Source organism: Cotesia glomerata, linkage group LG5, assembly GCF_020080835.1.
Source record: "Cotesia glomerata isolate CgM1 linkage group LG5, MPM_Cglom_v2.3, whole genome shotgun sequence".
NCBI lineage: Eukaryota > Metazoa > Arthropoda > Insecta > Hymenoptera > Braconidae > Cotesia > Cotesia glomerata.
In genome coordinates, this window is record NC_058162.1 from 3,896,796 (window position 1) to 3,923,884 (window position 27,089).

The following is a 27,089-nucleotide window of genomic DNA, read 5'->3' on the forward strand; positions in this document are numbered from 1 at the left end:
AATATTTTTTAATTAACATTGATTGCGAAAGGACTTTATTAAGTAAATATCAAAGAATGTTTGTTAATTACTCATACAATTTATCATCAAATAGTTTTTTTTCTCCTATTAAATTTGATGAACAATAATATAATTATTTTCATGAAAAATATAAATTTTTAATAATTTTTTTAATTTTCAAGCAATATTTTCACTTATTAGGTAATTTTTTATTATCTCATTCTTCTTAAACTCATCTTCAAATATCAATTATTCCAACAATATTTTAATTTTAAATTTTAATAAATAAATTACAATAATTACGAAAAAATATTCAGGATACAAGATAAATACTCCAAATATAAACTTTTTTAAAAATAATTTTGATTTTTAACAGATAAAATAATAACGTCCATGTAGTTATACATATGTTATCTCTATTGTCATTTATTATTTTGTCACATTTCATGAATATTACTATACATAATTATAATCTTCAATATAATATATTGAAAATTATCTATTATTTTTCAATTAAAATTAATTGTTAAAAGTAGTTATTTAATCTATTTTACTTATATTAATAAATAACTCACACGTAGGTTAATGATAAAGCTAATGAGCAGATAACGAATAATGAATAGAACTTAGTACATATATAATTCTAAAAAGTTAGACAGTCTGAAAATAGTTTTCTAAAGTCAACATGGCAACTTCAAATTTGCTTAAATCATCGGTAATTTTTGTAATAATTATCTTGTATGGAATATTTATTCTATCTCATGCAACATTAAGTTCGGCAAGTGAACAAAATCGTCTTCCTGGTCACTTTATACCGGTCCATTATACAATTAATATAATTCCTTATATTGAAGAGAACAATTTCACATTTGATGGTGAATCTTTGATTTTAATTGAAGCAAAAATTGAAAGCAATATAATAATTTTACATGCAAAAAATCTTCAAATAAAAGGAAACATTACTTTAAACAATGCTACTAATAAATATGAATCCAATAATTACACAATTGATATTGAAAATGATTTTTTGAGTGTCGTATTTAATGAAAAAATAGTACAAGGTAATTACACTTTACACTTGAAATACTGTGGTGTCATTAACGATAATTTCCGAGGTATTTATCGAAGAAATTACACGGATACATTTGGTGATAAACAGTGAGTATTTAATTTTCTAATTTTTTTTTCGTTTGAACCAATTAATTTTATTATAAATTATTCATTTCGGCCTTAATGGCCTAGAAATAAGACAGAGTACATATGTCCTTACAAAAACTTAATTCTATTACATTACATTTATTTATTTTAACTTAATATTACTTAATACAATTCGTAGAATTTTCTCTGTTACTTCTCTACATAAATATATCTTTCCTGTAATACTTATTCGCTCATAAGTTCTGTGTATAGTCCTTTTAAATTTTATAACTTTTTGAACTAATTAATTTTATAAATTAAATTATTTTTTTAGATGGTTTGTGTCAACTCAGTTCGAACCCAATTATGCCCGTCGAGCTTTCCCATGTTGGGATGAACCAGCCTTTAAAGCGACTTTTCAAATTTCTATTAAACATAATAGGAGATTTACAGCACTATCAAATACTCGGTTTAATTCAATACTTAGCACTAATGATAGCAGTAATCATGTGTGGACTCAGTTTGAAAAAACTCCGCTAATGCCATCATATCTAATAGCTTTTATTGTGGACGACTTAGATTATTTAGCTCACCGTGAAAATAAAACATTCCGAATATGGACTAGAAAAAATGCTGCTTCTCGTGGAGAGATGCTATTATTACATGGTTTTAAAGCATTGAAGTCGATGGAAAATTTTCTTGGTATGTCTAATCAAGATCATGGGTTTAAAAAAATTGACTTGGTTGTGATACCTGAGATGATGGCGATTGGATTCGAGAACTGGGGAATTTTTTTTTTGAAGTAATTAATTTATTTTAATCAATGTAATTTATTTATTTATTTATTTAATTATTTATTTATTTATTTATTAATTTATTCATTTATACTTAAGTTAATAATGTATTTAATTGTTATTTTTCAGTGAAAAAATTTTTTTTTCTACTGAAAATATTGAGAGTAAAAAAATAGGGAAAAATGATTTAATTGATTTAACTCACGAATTAAATCACAACTGGTTTGGAAATTTAGTAACTCATAAGTGGTGGGACTATATGTGGTTAACCGAAGGGTTAGCTAGTTATTTTTCATATTTCATCAATGACCAAGTAAGAAATAAACTTTTATGATATTAAAATTGAGAGACATGTGAATTTTTTTTAGAAAATAAATTATAGAATTAAAAATTTATTTTAAAAATTGGAAATGCAATTTTTTGAAAATTATTTTTTACGCTTATTTTATTTTTCAAAAAAAATAAAAAAATTTTCTAAAGTATCTGCTGATTTCAGTGTCATTATTATTTAAATTTAATTCAACTTAAATATTGATTTGTAATTGTTACAGATTGAAAAATCATGGCGTGTAATGGATAAATTTCTTCTAGATTGTCGTAAAGATTTAGTTCTATATGATTCTGTACATAAATTTGCAGTTATGATTAATGATGATGGACTTAAAAACTTTAAGAGAAAGGACCGACCATATATGAATTATTGTAAAAGTAAATAAAATTTCTTAAACGAATCCCGGAAAAAATAGATCCGTAAAAAAATTTTTAAGTTATGAAAAATTAATATTATTTCATTAAAATTATTATAAAGTAAAATAAAAATTATAATAACAATAATAATTTTCTCTGATAGTATAAGACCTCATACCGATCAAATATTATAGTGAAGAAGTAATAATCAAAAATTAGCCATTCTTCAAGAATTTGGATCGGGAGTATTCGGCTTAGAATAATAATAATAACTATCTATCTTTATCAATAAACACCGATCTTCGAGTCAAATATAAATATATATATATATATATATTAAATACCTTAAATAATAATAATGATAATCATAATAATATTTTTTTTTCTTTGTAACAAAAAATGGAGCAATCATTCTGCGGGTGCTTGTTTTTCAGGAAAATTGTGAGGGTGGATATTATAATTTTTATTTTATCATAATGTGAATTTTACATAACTTTAAAATTTTTTTCCGGGTCTATTTTTCAGATTAACTTCTTAAAAATAAGATTCTGATTTTGTGTTACCATTAAATTTTGAATAAATAAAAAATTTGTATTTGTTCAAAAAATTTTTTTGTTTAGGTCCAGTTATCATAAGAATGATCAAAAACGTACTCGGTGAAGAAAATTTTAGAAAAGGAATAAGGAATTACTTAAACAATAAGTGAGTTTTGGTATAACTGACTAATTGGAATTTTTATTTGATTAAATTTTAACTTTTTAATTTACAGTAAATTCGGAGTAGTTACTTCAGATAATTTTTTTAACGAGTTGACTAAAGTGTCTGGAAATATGAATGTAACTTTAGAAAAAGCTCTTAACAATTGGCAAAGCACTCCATGGTATCCAATGATTACAATTAATAGAAATTACACATCTAATAAAGCAACAATAACGCAATCCCGTTTATTGCGACACTCTAATTTAACTTCTACCGATCAATATTGGATTCCCCTAAATTTTGCCACTCAGGACGACATGGACTTTAATGATACTGCAATCACTCATTGGCTTGACCCAGATTCAATTTCATTAGAAATTTCAGCGCCAGAATCTGATAAATGGCTCATAAGCAACAAACAACAATTCGGTATGCACACGTGTTATTTTAAGTATTTCTATAATTAAGTTTTGAACTATTTACAGGATATTATTGGGTAAATTATGATGAAAAAAATTGGCAATTAATTGCAAACTATTTAAATTCCGAAAATTATTACAAGATTCATTATTTAAATCGCGCTCAGCTTATTGATGATGCATTTACACTAGCAGACATGGGATATGTCTCTTACAGTATCGTTTTTGAATTAATGGAGTATTTTAGATATGAAACGGATTCTTTGCCATGGGCGACATTATTCAATAACCTACATCAATTACATGAATCATCATTACCACATTCTTCGTATTATGAAAGCTATAAGGTACATGATAAAAAGTTTTAGTTAATTTTTTTATGTACCGCTAACAACCTTGCAGTCACTATGTGAACTATAAATAAATAAAATTTTGTTTCATTAAATAGTGATTTTTGTTAAATTGCACTGTACTTTTTTAACCATTGACATTTTTAAAGTTATAAGCTCATCTCGATATTTCACTCATTAAGAGCTTTCGTTTGAGTACCCACATGCATTTTGATATATTTTTCATATATACATATATAAAAATATATGAAAAATTGATGTGGGTACTCAAATGAAAGGTCTTGATGAGTGTAACATCGGGATGAGCTTACTTCTTTAAAAATATCAATAGTTCACAAGATACAAAGTCATTTCTTAATTATGTATCTAGAGATACAGAATTTTCGAATGCAACCTAAATACTTATCATCATAAATTGCCTATTTTGCTTATTTTTGCTTATTCTCTTAATAATATAGATTAAGAACCCAAAATATAAATTTATTAAAACAATTCTAGAAAATGATTTCAACTTTGCTTAAAAATATGGAAAAAAAAGTATTTGTTGATAAAACAACTGATGAAAACATGCTTGAGATGGTTCTGAAGAAATCAATTATCGAATGGTCTTGTTTGTTCGGTTCAAATTTATGTAAAAATTATACTCTCTCAATTATATCGAAGTGGCTAGAAAATTTTGAAGAAAATCCGTAAGTATAAATTTTTTTTGCTATTGTTTATTTTTGGTTAACAATTTTTTTGATAAATAGGCTTCCAATGGATCTTAAATCTGAAATACTATGTGGAGGAATGCGTTATAGTGATGAAAATACCTGGAATGCCGTACTGATGAAATATCTAGAGAATCGAGATAAAGATATTTTACAAGCACTCAGTTGCACATCAAACTTTACATTTTCAAATCAAATTTTGTTTTTAGCGATGAACACCACAATTAATGAATCAGAGTGGTGGGATTATTTTCGTGCACTTCTTAAGGAAAGTCATGCTCTGGAAGCTACATTGAATTTTGTAAATGATTATCGAACTAAAATTGAGAAGAGGTGAGTTAGCTATAATAATTATATTTTTCATTCCATGATTTTATTTATTACTAATAATTTTAAAATAAATTATTCAGCGATAGTCGTTATGAGTTTCTACATGATCATATATTAATGATCAGACATTTTGTTAGAAACAACAACCAATTTTCTAAGGTAAGTAATTAATTTTTAAATTATACAAATTTATAATAATTAATAATTATTTTTTCTTTCTATGACAGTGGGGAGAACAATTGAAAAATGTTATAGGAGAAAAAAAAGCAACGAATTATTTAGTACAAATTCGCAGGAAAGTAGATGGTTATAATTTAGAATTAAATTCGATGAAAAATTATTTTGAAAGAAGGATTAATTAAAAAATACATTATGAATTTTTTTTATGCCATTAAATTTCATTTTATTAAATACAATTTAAATGTTTCTTAGAAAATTATTTTACAGTTGCCATTCTCTTAGGTCATTATCATCTTTATATTTTCTTAAATTAAATTTAAATATCGGCATTTTATAATTATTTTAAATATACATATTAAAATATTTGTATTTTACTTTTAAAATTGCAAAATACGATTGAAAAAATATACAAAATTATAAGTTATGATATAATAAATAGTCATTAAAAAATATTATTTTTATTTATTTATTTATTATTTAATTTTAATGCCAAGGCAGTATAGCCAGATGACAAAAGTATACAAAAAGAGTTACAATAAAAGTACTCGTATGACTAATGAAAATATAAAATTTCAAAAATATTAGATATTAAGAATTGATCGTTTTTCTAGACTTTACTTTGGAATACAGTTATTATCGATTTTTTGTTATAGAAAAAATTAATAATACTTGCAAAAATATTTAAAATGAGCAATTAATTTGTCAGTATTGATAAAAAAAAATAGAAAATTCCATATCTGGGCGCTTAAAATGGCATTTATGACAATTTTGAGCTTAAAAATACAATTTAAATGTTGTTTTGAGCTTTTCGAGCTCAAAAATCTGATAGAAGTTTGATAAAACACTATTTTTTGTTTTCAAACCGCAATAACTTTTGAATGAATGAACCGATCTTCTCGCGGTTGGCGACATTCGACGCAGTTTTTAAATCCTCATGAAGAATCTTTAAGTTTAAATTGTTCAAACTAGAAATTTTGGCGTAATTATGAAAGAAACAGTTTTTTGGGTTTTATTTTCTACACGATATTTTTCGAACGAATCAACCGATTTTGACCGGATTAGCGGCAATCGACGTGGTTTTTTTAAGGTTAAGAGCTGATTAGTTTTTGGAGTTAATCGATAAAGCCGTTTGAAAGTTATTCCAAAAAACCCACGTTCAAAAAAATTTTTTTTAGATTTTTTGAAATCCATCGATCTAAAATGTATTCAAAATCTAAGTTTGGACAAGCCCTTTCGAATGGTGCTAACCGCGATGAAATCTTTTTAACCGTTAAAATTACTTGATTACTTTCAATAATTTCAAACCCTGCAGCTTTCATCTTGACAATATGTCTTTTGATAATATTTTCAATTAAAGATGAACCAGCTGCAAAATCAAGCGGCGTCTGTTTGTTTATATTAATGCGATTAACATTAGCGTTATAATTTAACAGCGCTGCTACAATAGTTGGCTTTTTATTGTAGATTGCAACTTCAAGAGGTGTTAAATCGCCAGCATTTGTAAGTGTTTTAACACACATATCATTAAGGGAGGGGTAAGGGTTTCAGCGTAAAAAAAAACACTTTTTTTGTGATTTTTTATCTCAAATATCGATTGAGCAATTTTATTCAAACCTTCTATACATTATTGAGCCTGACTATGTTCTGTAAATTTTTCATGCAAAAATATTAAACCATTAGCCCGTGACAGAGCTTCCCCCAGGACGTCTTGAAAAAAAAAACAATTTGCGGTGTTCACTGTAACTCGGCCGGAAATTATCTGAAAATGAAAAACCATAAAAATTTATTTAAATTATAAACAAATCTTCCCCCCAACGTTCTCTGATTATTTTTTTTTTAATTTAAAAATTTTTGGCGGCCATCTAAAGTGTGAACCGTTATTTTCGACTGAAATTTCCGCCATTTTGTGGGTGGGAAACACCCTTAATGTTAAAAAAAAAATTTTTACTAAACGTAAGGGGGAGGTATTTTATATGAAGAAAATGTGTACAAAGTTTGAAATGAATCGGTCGAGTAGTTTTCGAATGGCAGTGAACACGGACTTTGAAAAAGTAGTTTTGAGAAAAACGCGTTTAAAGTTTATGAAGCAAAAAAGTGAAGAAAAAAATTTTTTTTTTAAACTTACACAGAATCATCAATTCCAGCTCCATACAGCACACATCCTTCAGCATTGTCGATGTCTTCAGCCTGTTTTTTTTCAAGTCTTCGTTTTATTCTGGCTTCTTTGCTCTGCTGCACAGCTTGGAACTCGGCCCTATCAATGCGATTGCTGTCCGTAGATGATGCATACTCGTGAGCGCTTGGGCCGACACTGACGTCCATGTCCGACAGAAAAGTTAGAAGAGCACCAGCACCTTCATTGAATGTGCATGCAGCTATATAAGATGCAAATTTAACAATTTGTCTGCTGTCAGATAATTTTTTCGGTGCAATTCTCCAAATCAGCTGGTTCAAACTTTCGTTGGCATTTTGAGTAAAACCTCCAAGACACCTTTCTAGAAGTTCGTCTTTACTCAAATCTTCATAAATCGGTTTGATCGCTTCTATGACATCTTGTGGAAGTGGAGTGTAGTCATGATTGAAATTTTCCACTCCTGTTGTGGCCAAAGCTTTTTGATACGAACACCACGAGTTCTCACCGCTCATGCACTTATGGTGTTGAGGGTAATCGTCTGTTGACTGCTGGTGGTAGAACGTTGCCCAGACTGCATTTTTCATTCCTTCTAAAGAATCACAATTATGTCTGATTGCTGCACCGTAGTATCGACTCAAATTATCAATGACTTTTCCAGTGAGCTTTCCTTTGCCACCGAGTAATTTACTTTGTCTTGTTTTACCAGCATTTTTTCCGGTTTTTACAACTTTATGTTCAACAGTTTTATTTACTAGATCACGTAGACGTTTACCCATTCTTTTTTGCACGTGACCTACACATTCTTTTTTATGTATAATAAAATTTTCACCATAAGGTTTAGCTTTTACTAAATTGCCGTAAGTTTTACTATCTCCGTCTCCAATATAGTTGCTGATTTTCGCTCCGTATTTTTCTTCTGATCGGCGAAACAGTTCGATGACAGCATTTACTTCCATGTTACCTGATGGTCCGGTGTGATTTGCTTGGCATTCATCTTTTCCAACATGTTCTTCGTACCAATCTTGAAATTCATCAGTATTTAATTGATTTCTCCATAATTTGCACTAAATGAAATATTTCTAAAACTGGATATGGGATCAGGACAATAGCAATGAATAACCTGTATACCTGCTCGACAGCTGCACTGCAATCCCAACCGCCCGTAGCTGTTAGAGTTAGAGCGTTAAAGGCCCCGAGACTAATTAAACAATAACTTCAAGAATATTGCTTAGATCGGATTAAAATTTTGAGGACATATTCTTGAAATGTTAAACAATAAGATAAAACAAAAAAAAATCGATTTTTCGAAAGTGAAAACCCTTACCCCGCCCTTAAGATCAACGCCGTTATGAAGTAGTGCTTCAATAATCGAATGCTGAAAAGTAGAAGTCATCAAAGCATTGTAAATGGGTGTACAATAATTTTTAGATCCTATTTTATTGACGTTCGCACCAGCTTTGATTAATTTTTTTGTTATGGATTTACGTCTTTCAGCGACTGCCACGTGAAGAGCAGTACCCCAATGACAAGTTACTATATTAACATTAGCTCCCATACGAAGTAAGTCAGAGACGAATTCTTCATGTCCAAAATAAACTGCCATTTGTAAAACTGTATGATTTACATATGCCCTATAATTTATACTCATATTTGGGTTTGCAATAGATTTAGAATTCCTTCTCAGTGATGCATATTCTTTTTTAACTTTCATCAAAAATCGGCTTTCAGGAGTTTCCATTTTTTTTTTAATTTATTTCCTGGAAAAAAATTTCATCTTTAGTTTAAAATATTTTAAGTTAATTTAATTCACCCAATAAATTTATCACTAATAATTTACTCACACAATACACTGAATTTTATTAAATAAAAATTAAATTAATTTTGTTGAAGCCAGACTTCACGTGCTTGAAGAAAATTCGAGAGACACTTGAAAATTATGTTCTGTAATACTAGATGTTAAGTTAATGAACTGAAATATGTTAATGAGGGAAAATTGTAGTAACGAGTATATTATTTATCCACATAAAAGAAATATTATCCCTTGTACTATATTCTATGGTTATTAACTGTAGAAGTTATCGTCCAACTCTGGACTAAAATGTATAGAAAGCGTTAGTAATTAGTAATTACAAGGAAGTCCTTTCGCTCCAGTTGAGTTAAAACAATTGATGAAAACTAAATTAGCTGACAGTAGAAAATGTTTATAATTTATCTTATTGTAAAATAATTTTAAAAAAATTTTAATAAAAATTTTCACGTAGAAAATTTTAAAAATTATCCGTGGAATTATTTAAAAAATAATTATTTAGTTCTAATTTTTAATTAATAAAAAAATCAAAATTTTTTGAGTGTCGGCTAACTTAATTTTTATAAACAATTGTAGTGGTCAATATTTGATAAATTAAAATAATTAAATAAAACCTATAAAAATTCCTAAAATTAAAAAATAAATAGAATATAAGGCGTTAGTTGTTGGAATTTTAAAAATTAAAAAAAAAATAGTTATACAAAAATGAATTTGACTCTTGTAAATCAGCTGTCCGTGATTTGGCAACCCTGTATTTCAGTTTAATGAGTCAAAATAATGTTAAAATTTTTTTTTAATTTTAGTCTTCCCAATATTCGTAAAAATTCTTTATTTTAATTTAAAATAATTTAAACAATTTAATAATTGATGATTTTTACTTGTTTAATAAAGTAAAATAATAAAATGACTTTGGTATTTATTACTTGCCGGAATAAATACACAGATTTGGCAATAGTGCGCTTGATTATACACATAACAGAGACGTGGATGAGTGTGTGAGTTAAACATTTCTCTCGCTGTAACTATATTTCTATCCTTTTCTTTTTTCTTAGCTGTTGAAGCGATGTTGTCAAATCTTTATTCGAATAAATGGCTGACGATAAACGAGTTACAAACATAAAATTTGACTCTAAATATTTCAAAAATTATATCGGTAATGTATTATTATTAAATTGTTTTTATATTTTGCAATAATCCAAGTTTCTTGTGTATAGTTTTTTATCCGTTAAAGTTGGCAGGTTAATATTGAAAAAAATAATTAAAGTCTCGACAAAAGTTTGTCCGCCATAAGAGCCCGTGTATAAGGAGATAAAATATGGGATTTTTTTAATTTAATATCTAAGTAACTGAACGGTGAATACTTTTTTAATTTTGCGATTAGTTAAACTACGTATTTATTTATACGTATACTTAATTTCAAAGCTCAAAGTTGAAAATTATTTTTTACATTAGATTCGCTCGAACCTCCTTAAAGTCTGACTTTTTTGTAAGACTCGGAAAAAATACTAACATTTTTAGAAATTTTTGAAAAAAAAATTTCTACGGTGAAGAATAAATTAAACTTCACTAGTAGATAGATAAGGACTTTTATCTAATAATAACTATAACCTACGTGTGAGTTATTTATCAATATAAGTAAAATAGATTAAATAACTACTTTTAACAATTAATTTTAATTGAAAAATAATAGATAACTTTAAAAAAATAAATAACAAGTATTGTACAGTTACTTTTCAATAATATTGATATAAAAATAAATTATCGACAGGAAATTATAACAAAACTTTAATATTAGTAACAAACGTTAGGTTGTTAAAAAAAACTAACAATTCTTCAGCTGCGAAGATATAAAGCTCAATATCGCGTTACAAATGCCATAAGGGCGAATCAGCCTATTATACATGGCACCCGGGTGTCATAAGGGCGTGCCAAAAAATATTCTTCGGGAATCGACGTAGTTATGCCTAAAGAGGGCAGAAATGCAAAAAAAAATGATGGTACGCCCTTATGGCACCCAGGGTACCTACCGGAAGCCATAAGGGCGTACCAAAAAAAATTTTTAATTTGAAAAAAAATTTTTTTTGCCATTTCTACGCGTTTCAAGTAAGTATACGTTGTTTCCCAAAAAAAATTTTTTTGGTACGCCCTTATGGCTCCCGGTAGGTATCCTGGGTGCCATAAGGGCTTACCAAAAAATTTCAAATTTGAAAAAAATTTTTTTTGTCATTTCTACGCGTTTCAGACATAACTACATCGATTCCCGGAAAAAAAATTTTTATACGACCTCATGCCTTTTCAAAGGTATTTTTTTCGGAATACGCCCTTATGGCATCAGTTACGCGATATAATTTATGATCAAAAATTACAATTGTTAATTTTTATTTGATTTTCAGATCTATTGAGACCGCATATAAATAAAAATGAATGCTTTAAATGTGACTGTTACGATGATGAATCTAGTCTATCAAATGCATTAAATCGGAATATTCGAAAGTCAGGTAATCAGTATGTTTTTAGATGTAAATTTTGTGATTTTGCTACTGCATATTCATCTAATTTACAAGTACACAAACTGAAGCACGTTCATAATGCTTGTTGAGTACAAATTACTTTAAAAAAAAATTAAATGGCAAAATCTACTTAAAAATCGATTGCTCAGTTCATTAATTAGCACGTTAATATTATAATTTATAATAAGAGCTTAGGTAGGAATTAAAATTTTTATAAACCAATTGTTGTTATTTAGTTGATTATATATTGTATTAAATATATTATATTGAAGATTATAATTTTGTATAGTAATAATCATGAAATGTGACAAAATAATAAATGACAATAGAGATAAAATATGTATAACTACATGGACGTTATTATTTTATCTGTTAAAAATAAAAATTATTTTTAAAAAAGTTTATATTAAGAGTATTTATCTTGCACCCTGAATATTTTTTCGTAATTATTGTAATTTATTTATTAAAATTTAAAATAAGAATGTTGGTGGAATAATTGATATTTGAAGATGAATTTAAGAAGAATGAGATAATAAAAAATTACCTAATAAGTGTAAATATTGCTTGAAAATTAAAAAAATTATTAAAAATTTATATTTTTAGAATAATTTTCACGAAAATAATTATATTATTGATAAATTGTATGAGTAATTAACAAACATTCTTCGATATTTACTTAAGAAAGTCCTTTCGCAATCAATATTAAATAAAAAATATTAGATTATGGATAAAATTAATTTTTATCTAATACCCAGTAAACACGTTTACGTCAATGTGACGTCAAAATGACATTGGGCTATGTCAGGATTTAGATACAAGTAACGTAAGATACAAGTCACGAATGAGTCATATATGACTCATTATTTCAAACTTCTTGATGTAAGATTCTGACGTAAAAATATTTCGTAGTCAGGACGTTAGTATTATGTCTCAATGACATTTATGACATTTATGAACTTAATGAGGAAAGTATGAAAGCCACAATTTATTATTTAATATCCAACTAAGTGACTAGTAGCTGTCACTATAGTAAATAACAACTCTTTCATCTTAAAAAATTACAGTTTCAAACAGTAAAAATTGCCATTTCAATATATAGTTGATATTATGAGGAGAAGGGGAACTCAGATGAAAGAGAAGGGGGTCTCACTCTGGGAGAATTTAACATTTGAAACAGTAAAAATTCTACTTTTAAAATATACATTTTAACAGTCCAAGCAAGTCAATAAGTACAGTTTGATTTTTAGCGTTGCGATTAAAGTTTACAATTTTACTTTGTAAATATTGACATTGCTTGTGTTAGAAATTTACTAACTTTATTTTATACTTTTTACATATCATAAGATCATTTTTTAGGTACGAAATGATAAATATCGACGTCTGAATTCTTAATTATTATACTTTAACATTTTAGACATTCACATAGCGAATATTACTGTTTGAAATAGTATTTTCTTCCATGTAAATAGTGAATTGTAGCGTTTAAATGGTAAATATTATAAAATGAATAGTAAAATCACGATTTTACTGTTTGAATTGGTAATTTTTAGGAGTTGATCATTACTTATTATAAATCGACTGTTATTTATTACAGTTTACTTTTTTCCGTGTGTGTAAGTATTTAAACCTCCTATAGCCTTTGAACCATTAAACCGATTTTATTGCGGTTAACACCATTCGAAAGGGCTTGTCCAAACTTAGATTTTGAATACAATTTGGACCGATTCGGACCGATGGATTTCGAAACATCTAAAAAAAACCGTAAAAAAAAATTTTTTTAATTGTTTTTTTTGGAATAACTTTCAAACAGCTTTATCGATTAACTCCAAAAACAAATCAGCTCTTAACCTTAAAAAAACCACGTCGATTGCCGCTAATCCGGTCAAAATCGGTTGATTCGTTCGAGAGATATCGTGTAGAGAATTACGCCAAAATTTCTAGTTTGAACAATTTAAACGTAAAGATTCTTTATGAGGATTAATGGAATTTTCTATTTTTTTTTATCAATACTCACTGAAAAAAAAGTTTTTTTCCACCTAGAAAATTTTTCCCTCCCGTAAAGAACCTGGAATTCTAGTTATTAAAATATCAAAGTTTTTTTCCCACACTAATAAGTATTCTGATTGCTAAAAAACTCGGTTTCCTTCTCAGCAAAATACCAAAATAAAAAATATGGCTGACTTAACCTCACTCAGTTGACACATATTTAAGTAATGTTTATTTTACTACGAGCCTTTTTTTAATAATATTAAATTAACTACTAATTTTAAAAGTTGTATTTATAATAAAATTACTGGAAAATTTAATTTCTATAAAATGTAGTGATTAGGATGTAATTATAATTACCTTGAATTAAGTTAGTAGCCACTTGATAATTATCAAAAATTATAATTTTTTAATTATATTTAACAAATAAATTTTTTCTGAAAAATTATTTTCAAAAATTCTACTATTAATTTTTTTTAATTTCTACAATTCAATTTTTTTTTCTCATTTTTTTTGCCATAATTTATTTGTTAAAAAAATTCTAAAAATTATTAAACATCTACTGTTATTAAACGGCTTGATTTCTATATTTATTTTATTACAGTAAATTTAAATATTGAATACCCATTAAAAACTTACAAATTCTTATTAATGTCAATATTTTTACTAACGAAATTACTATTATGACAATTTATTATAAGATAAGAATGTATTAGTAATAAAAAACTATAAATTTCTGATTAAAACAAGTAATATATTTTTATGAAATAATTTACACAAAGTCAAAACAGAAAATTTGAATTAAAATTTCATTTTTATAAACAATGACGCAATATTATATAATATTTTTCAAGTTTTGATGTTAAACTTAAAGGCTTAAAATAAAATAAATCATTATAGCTTATTAGTTAAAAAATTATTTTATTAAAATTTATTATTATAAACTTTAATAAAATAATTTTTTAACTGAAAAACTTTTCGAGTGTAAACAAACACCAGCACTGTGGAATTGGAGGGAAATCAGAGAATTGGTAGCGCCACCACTGCGGTTGCTATGGTAACGCAGCATTGTTTTAGCTCTAGAAAAAACTTAGGTGTTCTCAAGGGAAAAATACCAGTTTTTTAATATTAAGAAACTTATACTGGATATTAAAATACTCGGATAAAAATATTTTGTATCCTGGGAGGAAAAAAACTTTTTTTTCAGTGCTGACAAATTAATTGCTCATTTTAAATATTTTTGCAAGTATTATTAATTTTTTCAATAACAAAAAATCGATAATATTTTTTAATGACTATTTATTATATCATGACTCATAACTTATAATTTTGTATATTTTTTCAATCGTATTTTGCAATTTTAAAAGTAAAATACAAATATTTTAATCTGTATATTTAAAATAATTATAAAATGTCATTAAAATGCCGATATTTAAATTTAATTTAAGAAAATATAAAGATGATAATGACCTAAGAGAATGGCAACTGTAAAATAATTTTCTAAGAAACATTTAAATTGTATTTAATAAAATGAAATTTAATGGCATAAAAAAAATTCATAATGTATTTTTTAATAAACCCTTTTTTCAAAATAATTTTTCATCGAATTTAATTTTAAATTATAACCATCTACTTCACTGCGAATTTCTTCTAAATAATCCATTGCTTCTTTTTCTCCTATAACATTTTTCAATAGTTCTTCCCACTGTCATAGAAAGAAAAAATAATTATTAATTATTATAAATTTGTATAATTTAAAAATTAATTACTCACTTTAGAAAATTGGCTGTTGTTTCTAACAGCAAATCTGATAAATACTATACAAACATGTAGAAACTCATAACGACTATCGCTGAATAATTTATTTTAAAATTATTAGTAATAAATAAAATCATGGAATTAAAAATATAATTATTATAGCTAACTCACCTCTTCTCAATTTTAGTTCGATAATCATTTATAAAATTCAATGTAGTTTCCAGACCATGACTTTCCATTGTAAGTGCATAAAAAAAAGCCCACTTGTCTAATTCATTAATTGTAGTGTTCATCGCTAAAAACAAAATTTGATTTAAAAATGTAAAGTTTGATGTGCAACTGAGTGCTTGTAAAATATCTATATCTTGATTCTCTAGATATTTCGACAGTACGGCATTCCAGGTATTTTCATCAACATAACGCATTCCTCCACATAGTATTTCCGATTTAAGATCCATTGGAAGCCTATTTATGAAAAAAATTGTTAACTAAAAATAAAAAATAGCAAAAAAAATTTTATACTTACGGATTTTCTTCAAAATTTTCTAGCCACTTCGATATAATTGAGAGAGTATAATTTTTACATAAATTTGAACCGAACAAACAAGACCATTTGATAATTGATTTCTTCAGATCCATCTCAATCATGTTTTCATCAGTTGTTTTATCGACAAGTACATTTTTTTCAATATTTTTAAGCGAAGTTGAAATGATTTTCTAGAATTGTTTTAATAAATTTATATTTTGGCTTCTTAATCTATATTATTAAGAGAATAAGCAAAAATAAGCAAAATTTTCAATTTTTCATATATTTGTATATATTATATATATGTATATATGAAAAATATATCAAAATGCATGTGGGTACTCAAACGAAAGATCTTAATGAGTGAAATATCGAGATGAACTTATAACTTCAAAAATGTCAATAGTTAAAAAAGTACAGTGCAATTTAACAAAAATCACTATTTAATGAAACAAAATTTTATTTATTTATAGTTCACATAGTGACTGCAAGGTTGTTAGCGGTACATTAAAAAATTAACTAAAACTTTTTATCATTTACCTTATAGCTTTCATAATACGAAGAATGTGGTAATGATGATTCATGTAATTGATGTAGGTTATTGAATAATGTCGCCCATGGCAAAAAATCCGTTTCATATCTAAAATACTCCATTAATTCAAAAACGATACTGTAAGAGACATATCCCTTGCCTGCTAGTTTAAATGCATCATCAATAATTTGAGCGCGATTTAAATAATGAATCTTGTAATAATTTTCGGAATTTAAATAGTTTGCAATTGATTGCCAATTTTTTTCATCATAATTTACCCGATAATATCCTGTAAATAGTTCAAAACTTAATTATAGAAATACTTAAAATAACACGTGTGCATACCAAATTGTTGTTTGTTGCTTATGAGCCATTTATCCGATTCTGGCGCTGAAATTTCTAATGAAATTGAATCTGGATCAAGCCAATGAGTGATTGCAGTATCATTAAAGTCCATGTTGTCCTGAGTGGCAAAATTTAGGGGAATCCAATATTTATCGGTAGAAGTTGAATCAGAGTATTGCGAAAAACGGGATTGCGTTATTGTTGCTGTATTAAATCCATAATTTCTATTAATTGTAATCATTGGATACCCTGGAGTGCTTTGCCAATTGTTAAGAGCTTTTTCTAAAGTTACATTCATATTTCCAGACACTTTAGTCAACTCGTTAAAAAAATTATCTGAAGTAACTACTCCGAATTTACTGTAAATTAAAAAGTTAAAATTTAATCAAATAAAAATTCCAATTAGTCAGTTATACTAAAACTCACTTATTGTTTAAGTAATTCCTTATTCCTTTTCTAAAATTTTCTTCACCGAGTACGTTTTTGATCATTCTTATGATAACTGGACCTAAACAAAAAAATTTTTTGAACAAATACAAATTTTTTATTTATTCAAAATTTAATGGTAACAAAAAATCAGAATCTTATTTTTAAGAAGTTAATCTGAAAAATAGACCCGGAAAAAAATTTTAAAGTTATGTAAAATTCACATTATGAAAAAATAAAAATTATAATATCCACCCTCACAATTTTCCTAAAAAACAAGCACCCGCAGAACGATTGCTCCATTTTTTGTTACAAAGAAAAAAATTATGATTATCATTATTATTATTTAAGGTATTTAATATATCTATATGTACATATATATATATATATATATATATATTTGACTCGAAGATCGGTGTTTACTGATAAAGATAAATAGTCAATATTATTATTCTAAGCCGAATACTCCCGATACAAATTCTTGAAGAATGGCTAATTTTTGATTATTACTTCTTCACTATAATATTTGATCGGTATGAGGTCTTATACTATCAGAGAAAATTATTATTGTTATTATAATTTTTATTCTACTTTATAATAATTTTAATGAAATAATATTAATTTTTCATAACTTTAAATTTTTTTTACGGATCTATTTTTTCCGGGATTCGTTTAAGAAATTTTATTTACTTTTATAATAATTCATATCTCTTCGGACATTTTCCCCAAAGTTTTCAATTCCATCACCATCAATCATAACTGCAACTTCAAACACAGAATCATATTTAAATAAATTTTTACGACAATCTAGAAGAAATTTATCCATTACACGCCATGATTTTTCAATCTGTAACAATTACAAATCAATATTTAAGTTGAATTAAATTTAAATAATGACACTGAAATCAGCAGATACTTTAGAAAATTTTTTTATTTTTTTTGAAAAATAAAATAAGCGTAAAAAATAATTTTCAAAAAATTGCATTTCCAATTTTCAAAATAAATTTTTAATTCTATAATTTATTTTCTAAAAAAAATTCACATGTCTCTCAATTTTAATATCATAAAAGTTTATTTCTTACTTGGTCATTGATGAAATATGAAAAATAACTAGCTAACCCTTCGGTTAACCATATATAGTTCCACCACTTATGAGTTACTAAAGTTCCAAACCAGTTGTGATTTAATTCGTGAGTTAAATTAATTAAATCATTTTTCTCTTTTTGTTTGCTCTCAATATTTTCAGTAGAAAAAAATTTTTTTTCACTGAAAAATAACAATTAAATACATTATTAACTTAAGTATAAATAAATAAATTAATAAATAAATAAATAAATAATTAAATAAATAAATAAATAAATTACATTGATTAAAATAAATTAATTACTTCAAAAAAAAAATTCCCCAGCCTTCGAATCCAATCGCCATCATCTCAGGTATCACAACCAAGTCAATTTTTTTAAACCCATGATCTTGATTAGACATACCAAGAAAATTTTCCATCGACTTCAATGCTTTAAAACCATGTAATAATAGCATCTCTCCACGAGAAGCAGCATTTTTTCTAGTCCATATTCGGAATGTTTTATTTTCACGGTGAGCTAAATAATCTAAGTCGTCCACAATAAAAGCTATTAGATATGATGACATTAGCGGAGTTTTTTCAAACTGAGTCCACACATGATTACTGCTATCATTAGTGCTAAGTATTGAATTAAACCGAGTATTTGATAGTGCTGTAAATCTCCTATTATGTTTAATAGAAATTTGAAAAGTCGCTTTAAAGGCTGGTTCATCCCAACATGGGAAAGCTTGACGGGCATAATTGGGTTCGAACTGAGTTGACACAAACCATCTAAAAAAATAATTTAATTTATAAAATTAATTAGTTCAAAAAGTTATAAAATTTAAAAGGACTATACACAGAACTTATGAGCGAATAAGTATTACAGGAAAGATATATTTATGTAGAGAAGTAACAGAGAAAATTCTACGAATTGTATTAAGTAATATTAAGTTAAAATAAATAAATGTAATGTAATAGAATTAAGTTTTTGTAAGGACATATGTACTCTGTCTTATTTCTAGGCCATTAAGGCCGAAATAAATAATTTATAATAAAATTAATTGGTTCAAACGAAAAAAAAATTAAAAAATTAAATACTCACTGTTCATCACCAAATGTATCCGTGTAATTACTTCGATAAAAACCTCGGAAATTATCGTTAATGACACCACAGTATTTCAAGTGTAAAGTGTAATTACCTTGTACTATTTTTTCATTAAATACGACACTCAAAAAATCATTTTCAATATCAATTGTGTAATTATTGGATTCATATTTATTAGTAGCATTGTTTAAAGTAATGTTTCCTTTTATTTGAAGATTTTTTGCATGTAAAATTATTATATTGCTTTCAATTTTTGCTTCAATTAAAATCAAAGATTCACCATCAAATGTGAAATTGTTCTCTTCAATATAAGGAATTATATTAATTGTATAATGGACCGGTATAAAGTGACCAGGAAGACGATTTTGTTCACTTGCCGAACTTAATGTTGCATGAGATAGAATAAATATTCCATACAAGATAATTATTACAAAAATTACCGATGATTTAAGCAAATTTGAAGTTGCCATGTTGACTTTAGAAAACTATTTGTCAGACTGTCTAACTTTTTAGAATTATATATGTACTAAGTTCTATTCATTATTCGTTATCTGCTCATTAGCTTGATCATTAACCTACGTGTGAGTTATTTATTAATATAAGTAAAATAGATTAAATAACTACTTTTAACAATTAATTTTAATTGAAAAATAATAGATAACTTTCAATATATTATATTGAAGATTATAATTATGTATAGTAATATTCATGAAATGTGACAAAATAATAAATGACAATAGAGATAACATATGTATAACTACATGGACGTTATTATTTTATCTGTTAAAAATCAAAATTATTTTTAAAAAAGTTTATATTTGGAGTATTTATCTTGTATCCTGAATATTTTTTCGTAATTATTGTAATTTATTTATTAAAATTTAAAATTAAAATATTGTTGGAATAATTGATATTTGAAGATGAGTTTAAGAAGAATGAGATAATAAAAAATTACCTAATAAGAGAAAATATTGCTTGAAAATTAAAAAAATTATTAAAAATTTATATTTTTCATGAAAATAATTATATTATTGTTCATCAAATTTAATAGGAGAAAAAAAACTATTTGATGATAAATTGTATGAGTAATTAACAAACATTCTTTGATATTTACTTAATAAAGTCCTTTCGCAATCAATGTTAATTAAAAAATATTAGATTATGGATAAAATTAATTTTTATCTAATATCCCAGTAAACACGTTTACGTCAATGTGACGTCAAAATGACATTGGGCTATGTCAGGATTTACGTAAGATACAAGTCACGAATGAGTCATATATGACTCATTATTTCAAACTTCTTGACCCCAGGTGGAAAAATATTATAATGTCATTATAATGATTTGCCCATTATAATGTCATTATAATGTATTATAATGTCATTATAATGATTTGCCCATTATAATGTCATTATAATGTATTATAATGTCATTATAATGCATGTAAAAAATATTTATTTTTCCAAAATTTCTCAAAAAAATCTAAAAAATACCAAAAACTCTGCTTTAAGATAATTAGGTTTGAGCTGGAAACAGTCAAAACCAGAAAGATATATTATGATAACTTCATAATAAAATTTTAGGAAAGATTGGGACCTCAACACCAAAATTTTTTTTTTTAAATATAATATTTATTAGTCATAAATTAACCAATATTTGTATAAGATGAAATGATAACCTAACATATTAAAGTTAACTTTGTAAAGTTAGTGGTAGAAGCAAGCAAACAAAATCTTGAATTTTTAAAACTTTCCCTTCAATATCATGTACTTGAACAGCTTGAATTTGAAATGAATCTTGTACTGCAATTATATAATCCAATTGAGTTCTTCTGTTGTTTGATAAAGTAACTTCAATATTATTAACAGAGCGCGAAATGAACTGTCTAATGATTGCAAATGATAAATTCCTAAACTTGACAAAAAATTCAATAGTACCAAACGACTGATTGTTATTCCATACTATACAAGAATTGCACCTTTTTTTTTCTCTTAAATATTTTTCCGAATTATAAATAATACCATTAATTTTTGCTTTTGCATAAATAGCATAAGGTTCTCGCTCTAATACATCAACGTCAATCAATGTTTCATTATGTAAAGCTGATATTACTTGTCTTGTAATTAAATTGTTTTTTAAAACGTTCAGCAACGTAATTGTTTCTTCTTTTACATTATTATTTTCAGTAAATTTAGATTCCATAATATTCATAGCATTAGAAAATTCTAAAGTATTAGCAATTTCAACATTAATTTTGTTTGGACCATGGCCGCATTTCAATAATTCTCTGTTACCATCTTCAAACGGATAGGTTGACCAATTTGACATTGGTCCCCATAATTTTACAAATCGTGGTAAATGAATCAGTTGATGGGTAATGAAGGTACATTTGTTGAGTCCATATAGTTGTTCAAATTCAATACAAAATTTGCGAATTAATTCTTCTGCAAAATCAACTTCTTCTACTTTTATCATTTTTTGTAATAAAATCGACGTAGCTTTTGCTAGAAGTATATAGTTCTGATAGTATTTATTTTTCAATTTTTCTCGCAATAAAATTGGAAAATGAAAAAGGCTAAGATTTAAAATTTCTGAGCTCTTATAGAACGATGCATACTTTAAATTTCTTGGTACTCTATGAATAATGTCTGGAACTCTTATGTCAGATATTTCTTGATTTAATTTTTTTATCGAACCTTTTTCGAGATACTTTTTTGTTTCTTTTGACCACATTCCTATCATAGATTTAAATACGCCGATAAGACCATGCATGTATTCAGGGACAAAACCGATGGAAAGATCAAAATATGGTATCAGTGCAGCAATAGAAACTCCTTTAATACCTTTTACATGTTCACGGCCTTCTTTGATAGCAATTTCACCACATCTAAGGATACTTGCGTCTGTACGGATAGGATATTCTTTTGAAAATGTAAATGAATGATTATGTCCTGACCCAATAGCACACGTTTCTCCTGGATGCGTACAGTAGGGACAACTGTAAGTACCGTTAAATAACATAATGTCTAAAGCAGCAGCACGAGCAGGAGCATCTAAAGATGCTATTGGAGCGATAACAATATTGTGTTGATTTCCTTGATCCGGGTGGACCCACGAAAACCCCTCTGTAATTAGCTTTTGTAGAGTTGTTACAAACGGTTTCAAAAACGAAGTTGTTTTTGGTTTTTGGTGATTACTGTAAAATAAACCAGCTGTTATTTGGAACGATCGACGATGTTTTGAATTAATATTTAATATTTGTAGTTGAATGGGCCACAATTGACCATTCGAGCTTTTGGAAACTGGAGCACCATCAAAGTTCCATATTAATAAAAGATCATATTTTTTCAAATTTGCAGAATGACAAATTTTTTTTAATTGCTCTCCATCCATGATATCTGTTAAAATATCATCATTTTTATTCCTTGTCGCTTCATGTTCATCTATTAGAGAATACAATTTTCTTCGCTCCACAAACTCAATTATGATCGGTACTACATCATATTCAACGAAGATATTGATTTTTGAAGTTAGTTGACAATAATTACACAAAACATCGTCGTTATGCGTAAGTAATTCACCTCTGTACTGTCCACATTCTTCACAAATCGCATGTTTGTGTATAGCCGTGTCAAAAGATGGTATTTCAGATTTTAGAAACTTTTTAAATTGATATTTATTCCTCGGAATATTATTTGGCTGGGGTAGAAATTCATGAAACATTTGTAATAATTCTTCTATCGCTTTTTTTGTCAATGAATTTGAGAGAGAAAATTTTAAAACTTTAAGAAGAAAATTACCACATTTTACCGAGGAATCATTATAAATAGGCTTTTCTGACCACATTAATTCTTCGTCATCTTCCCATTGGTGATGCGAAAAATCATCATTATGATTTGAACCATGATTGTCTGAATGAGATGAACTTGAATAAACATTTTCTTGAGGATAATTATTTGTTGATTTATTAAAACTATATTCTTCACTGTCTTTATTTAATAAATTAATATTTTCATCTGGAACAATTGTTTCATTGTGATTTAATGAATTAGTTATGTTTTTCCGCCGACTCAGAGTTCTCCGGGGAATTGTGAACTGTTAAAATAATAATAATAATTTAGTCGTTACATATTTAATATACCCAATACTAGATATATAATAAATTATTTTTACATTTTCTGGTTCTGTAAGATATTTATGATATTTTTCCATTCTTATTTTAATATTTCAAAATAACCTTTACTTTAAATGATAAATAATTGAATGTATCATACATACAAAACACCAGTAATTCGATCTTCAAATTAATAATAAACTGAAGTAAGTCAAGATAATAGTCATCTGTTATAACATTTGCTGTTTATACGTAAACAACATACAGACAATTTATTTAATTATCTGATATAAAATATTAAAAAATGCAATATTTGATCTGCGGAGAAGATTCCTGTTTGTACATTCGACAATTAACATCAATTGCAAAAGAAAGTCAAAAAGATATCACTGTTGGATCAAAAGTTCTGTTTTATGATCCCGAAAATGTGCAACCTCGAAAGCAAAATAAATTAAGTGGAACGGTTTTAAAAATTTCAAGTAAGTTCATTTAGTTATTAATAGACTATGATACTTTTTTTACTATGATAGTACGCAAAAAGTAAAGTATTTTTTCAATCAAATTTTGAATGATTATCAAGTTGTTAAAATTATAAGTTAATATTTCAGAATCTGAAAATGTATTAAAAAAAGAGATGGACAAAATAATATCACAACGGGAGAAAGTTGGAGACAAATTAATAAAAGGTAGCACTAATCGATTAAATGATGGAAAAATTTTACAGTCGGAAAAAGGAAAAAAAAAATAATGATAAGGTAATAACTCTTATACAACCGGGATTATTAATAAATACTCGTAAAATAAATATATATAATTGTATTTTTTGTGTAGAATTTGACAAAGAACGTTCAACGTGACGACAGCGTTAAAACCATGGAGTACCTTCAAAAAACAAAACCACCTTGGAGATTTAATCTTCCATCTGCAACAGTAGTGTCAACAGAATACAGCAAACAAGTAGAAAAAGTAATATTTTATAAATATTTAATTTGTTACATATAATAACCTCTAAAAAATTTTTTTGAAAGGAAAGAGAAACTCACGAGCACAATGCAGAATTACGTAGACGTTTAGTAAATGAATTAAAGCCGCTCTTAACCAATGCTCTATCAAAAACCAACGACCTTATTGATTTCCTCAATTTTCTTGATAATAACTCTTACAATGAGAAGTCCGGACAATCTTATTCGCAACAAAATTCAGCTGATAATGGTAATTGTTTTATAAATAAATTTGTTGTGAGAATTGCTTAGTATGCTGAGAATTTCAGGTAAAAATATCGGAACATCCATTTATCAGCAATATCCAGCTTTATATGAAGGAGATGAACTCTCAGATAATCGCCACGCATCACGAGATTTTGTATCAACATCCACACGATTTCGAGAACCCCATGTACAAGATGAACAATTTTCGCCACCGCAAATTGTCCAGGGTGCTGAAGAATCTAATATCAAAATTAGATGTAACCCACCTCGAGTTATCAATATTTATCCTCCACCTGCTCCACTTCTACCTAACAGGCCATTATCGAATAGAACTACATCTAATAACAACTCATTGCCTCAAAATCGTCAACAGCTGTCAAATTCCAATATTTCATCATCAGTATCACGCCATAATCAATTTGATGGTTTGCCAATTAATTACCTTTTTTACAAAACTATGATTATATTATAATTTTAAATACCATAATTTAAACTAAATTAATACTATAATTTTAATATATTTCTAGCAATATATGCCAATGATTTAACAATTTCATCAAAGGATGAGTCACGAGCTCTCTACAGTCAAAATTTACAAACGTCGCACAAGAGTCGTCCACCAGCTTTATCTTCAAACTTAATGGCTCGTGAAATGCGATATCAACCTTATGATCGAGTTCAAAGATCATATGGTCAAGAAGCATCCCATCAAAGTCGATCATTAGCTGTCACAAATAATAACATACGTTTCCACCATCAACATACACCAATGCACCAAAACTCATCTACAAAAGATCAACTTTATGATTTCCCGTTAGAATCGCTTCGATATGAAGATGAAGTAACTGATGAATATCAGCTATCGCCGTCATTTGATCTCCCTCTACCAGAAAATCATAGACAAAGTAATGAATTAGTTTAAAAATTTTACAAACTCTATTTTTATAATTTTATTTCTATCAAATACTTTACACAGCTTTAAAATCGTATCATGATTTGGAGTTTCGTTCCGGTAATAATTTAAGAAACTTGAATGATCTTGAAAAGTCTCCCACGCGATACGATCCATCGCGATCTCCGACACCGCAGAGTAGATCATCTTCCCCACTTCCAGAACCACATCACAGAAGTAATCATATTAATTTTACTTAAAATCAGAGAATATAACATTTAATTTATGTAAATGTTGAAGTATTTTATTAAAGTTTTGCGTAGACAAGTAAAATCTTCTGATGACGAAGAATCCAACAACGAAAATGATTTTCAAGTACCGGCAGAGCAAATAATGCATAAGTCTTCTTCAAATACAACACCATGTGATACTCTCTGGACACTTCGCTATCCTGATGGAAAATTATCTGGAACGATTGAGTTGATACCAGAACGAAAAATATTTGTGATTAAACGGGGACTTGACAACTTAAAATCTGTTGCTACTGATATGAGGAGTTTTGCTCGAGGCTTGATGACACTAATTTTCACTGAAGAAGCCATGAGTGAATGTACTCTCTGCAATTCGAAAGGGAAAGAGAAAGGAAAAAACAAGGATGGCGGAGTTAAAAATTATTTGGATGAACGTGGTTTGAAAGTTTTAATGGGTAATTTCACGAAAAAATCTATTGGTATAATTAGATTTAGCATACAAATTATGCACAGAAAAAAAGGTTCCCTTGAGCCAAGAAAATATTTTTCTTCCTAACTATTTTCTTGAGCGAAAAAAAAATTTTTTTTAACACAAGGAATATCACTTATTCCAACAAAATTAATTCTCTTGCTTTAAGAAATACGTATCTTTATTCAAAAAAGTTTATTTAAGTCAAGAAAATCTTGTTGTTTCGAGAAAATTCAGCCTCTTGCTCTAAAAAATTTAGTTCTTGATAGAAGTAAATTTTTTTGTCTTGAGAAAATTTCTTTCTTGCTCCAAAAAATTGATTTCTTGATAGTAAATTTTTATAAATATTTTTATTGGTTAACATGTTAAATGGGAGGATCAAATAATATTTCATCATTTTTTTTCATTCAATATGTGTAATGGCACACTAAAATAATATAAAATGGGTATCAAATATTCATGAGAAAAATTTTCTCAAGGTGAGAGAATATTTTTCTCAGCTGAAGTAGGTGGCGCTGCTTCCCTAAAGTATCTAAAAATCTTGATTAAATATAAAAATTTATTGTATCAAGTATTTATAATAATTTGAATTGAGAAAAAACGACTTCCACCAAGAATAGAATTTCAAGAAAAATTTTTACTTCGGCCAACACA

At 27.0% G+C, this 27,089-nt stretch overlaps 3 protein-coding genes across 3 annotated transcripts in view; 1 reads left to right on the plus strand and 2 right to left on the minus strand.

The window, feature by feature from the left end:
- The first annotated feature begins 675 nt into the window (after positions 1-675).
- Positions 676-5,510, plus strand: LOC123265897 (thyrotropin-releasing hormone-degrading ectoenzyme-like). Its single transcript, XM_044729860.1, has 11 exons — positions 676-1,158; positions 1,472-1,939; positions 2,061-2,244; positions 2,483-2,639; positions 3,239-3,320; positions 3,388-3,746; positions 3,803-4,083; positions 4,585-4,775; positions 4,836-5,129; positions 5,207-5,285; positions 5,354-5,510. Exons 1-11 carry the CDS (start codon positions 686-688, stop codon positions 5,486-5,488), a joined length of 2,703 nt encoding a protein of 900 aa, XP_044585795.1. The 5' UTR covers positions 676-685; the 3' UTR covers positions 5,489-5,510.
- Positions 5,511-5,772: 262 nt separating this feature from the next.
- On the minus strand, positions 5,773-9,178 carry LOC123265320 (serine/threonine-protein phosphatase 6 regulatory ankyrin repeat subunit A-like). Its single transcript, XM_044729018.1, has 3 exons — positions 8,777-9,178; positions 6,587-6,835; positions 5,773-5,859 (listed from the first exon to the last, which is right to left on the minus strand). The coding sequence occupies exons 1-3, from the start codon at positions 9,176-9,178 to the stop codon at positions 5,773-5,775; spliced, it is 738 nt and encodes a 245-aa protein (XP_044584953.1).
- Positions 9,179-15,270: 6,092 nt separating this feature from the next.
- Positions 15,271-27,089, minus strand: part of LOC123265321 — a 33,917-nt gene continuing 22,098 nt past the window's right edge. The window contains exons 19-22 of the mRNA XM_044729019.1: positions 16,028-16,218; positions 15,673-15,966; positions 15,517-15,595; positions 15,271-15,448 (exon numbers count right to left, since the gene is read on the minus strand). Of these exons, the coding sequence (XP_044584954.1) occupies positions 15,314-15,448; positions 15,517-15,595; positions 15,673-15,966; positions 16,028-16,218 (699 nt within the window). The 3' untranslated portion in view covers positions 15,271-15,313. The remainder of the gene's footprint in view (positions 15,449-15,516; positions 15,596-15,672; positions 15,967-16,027; positions 16,219-27,089) is intronic.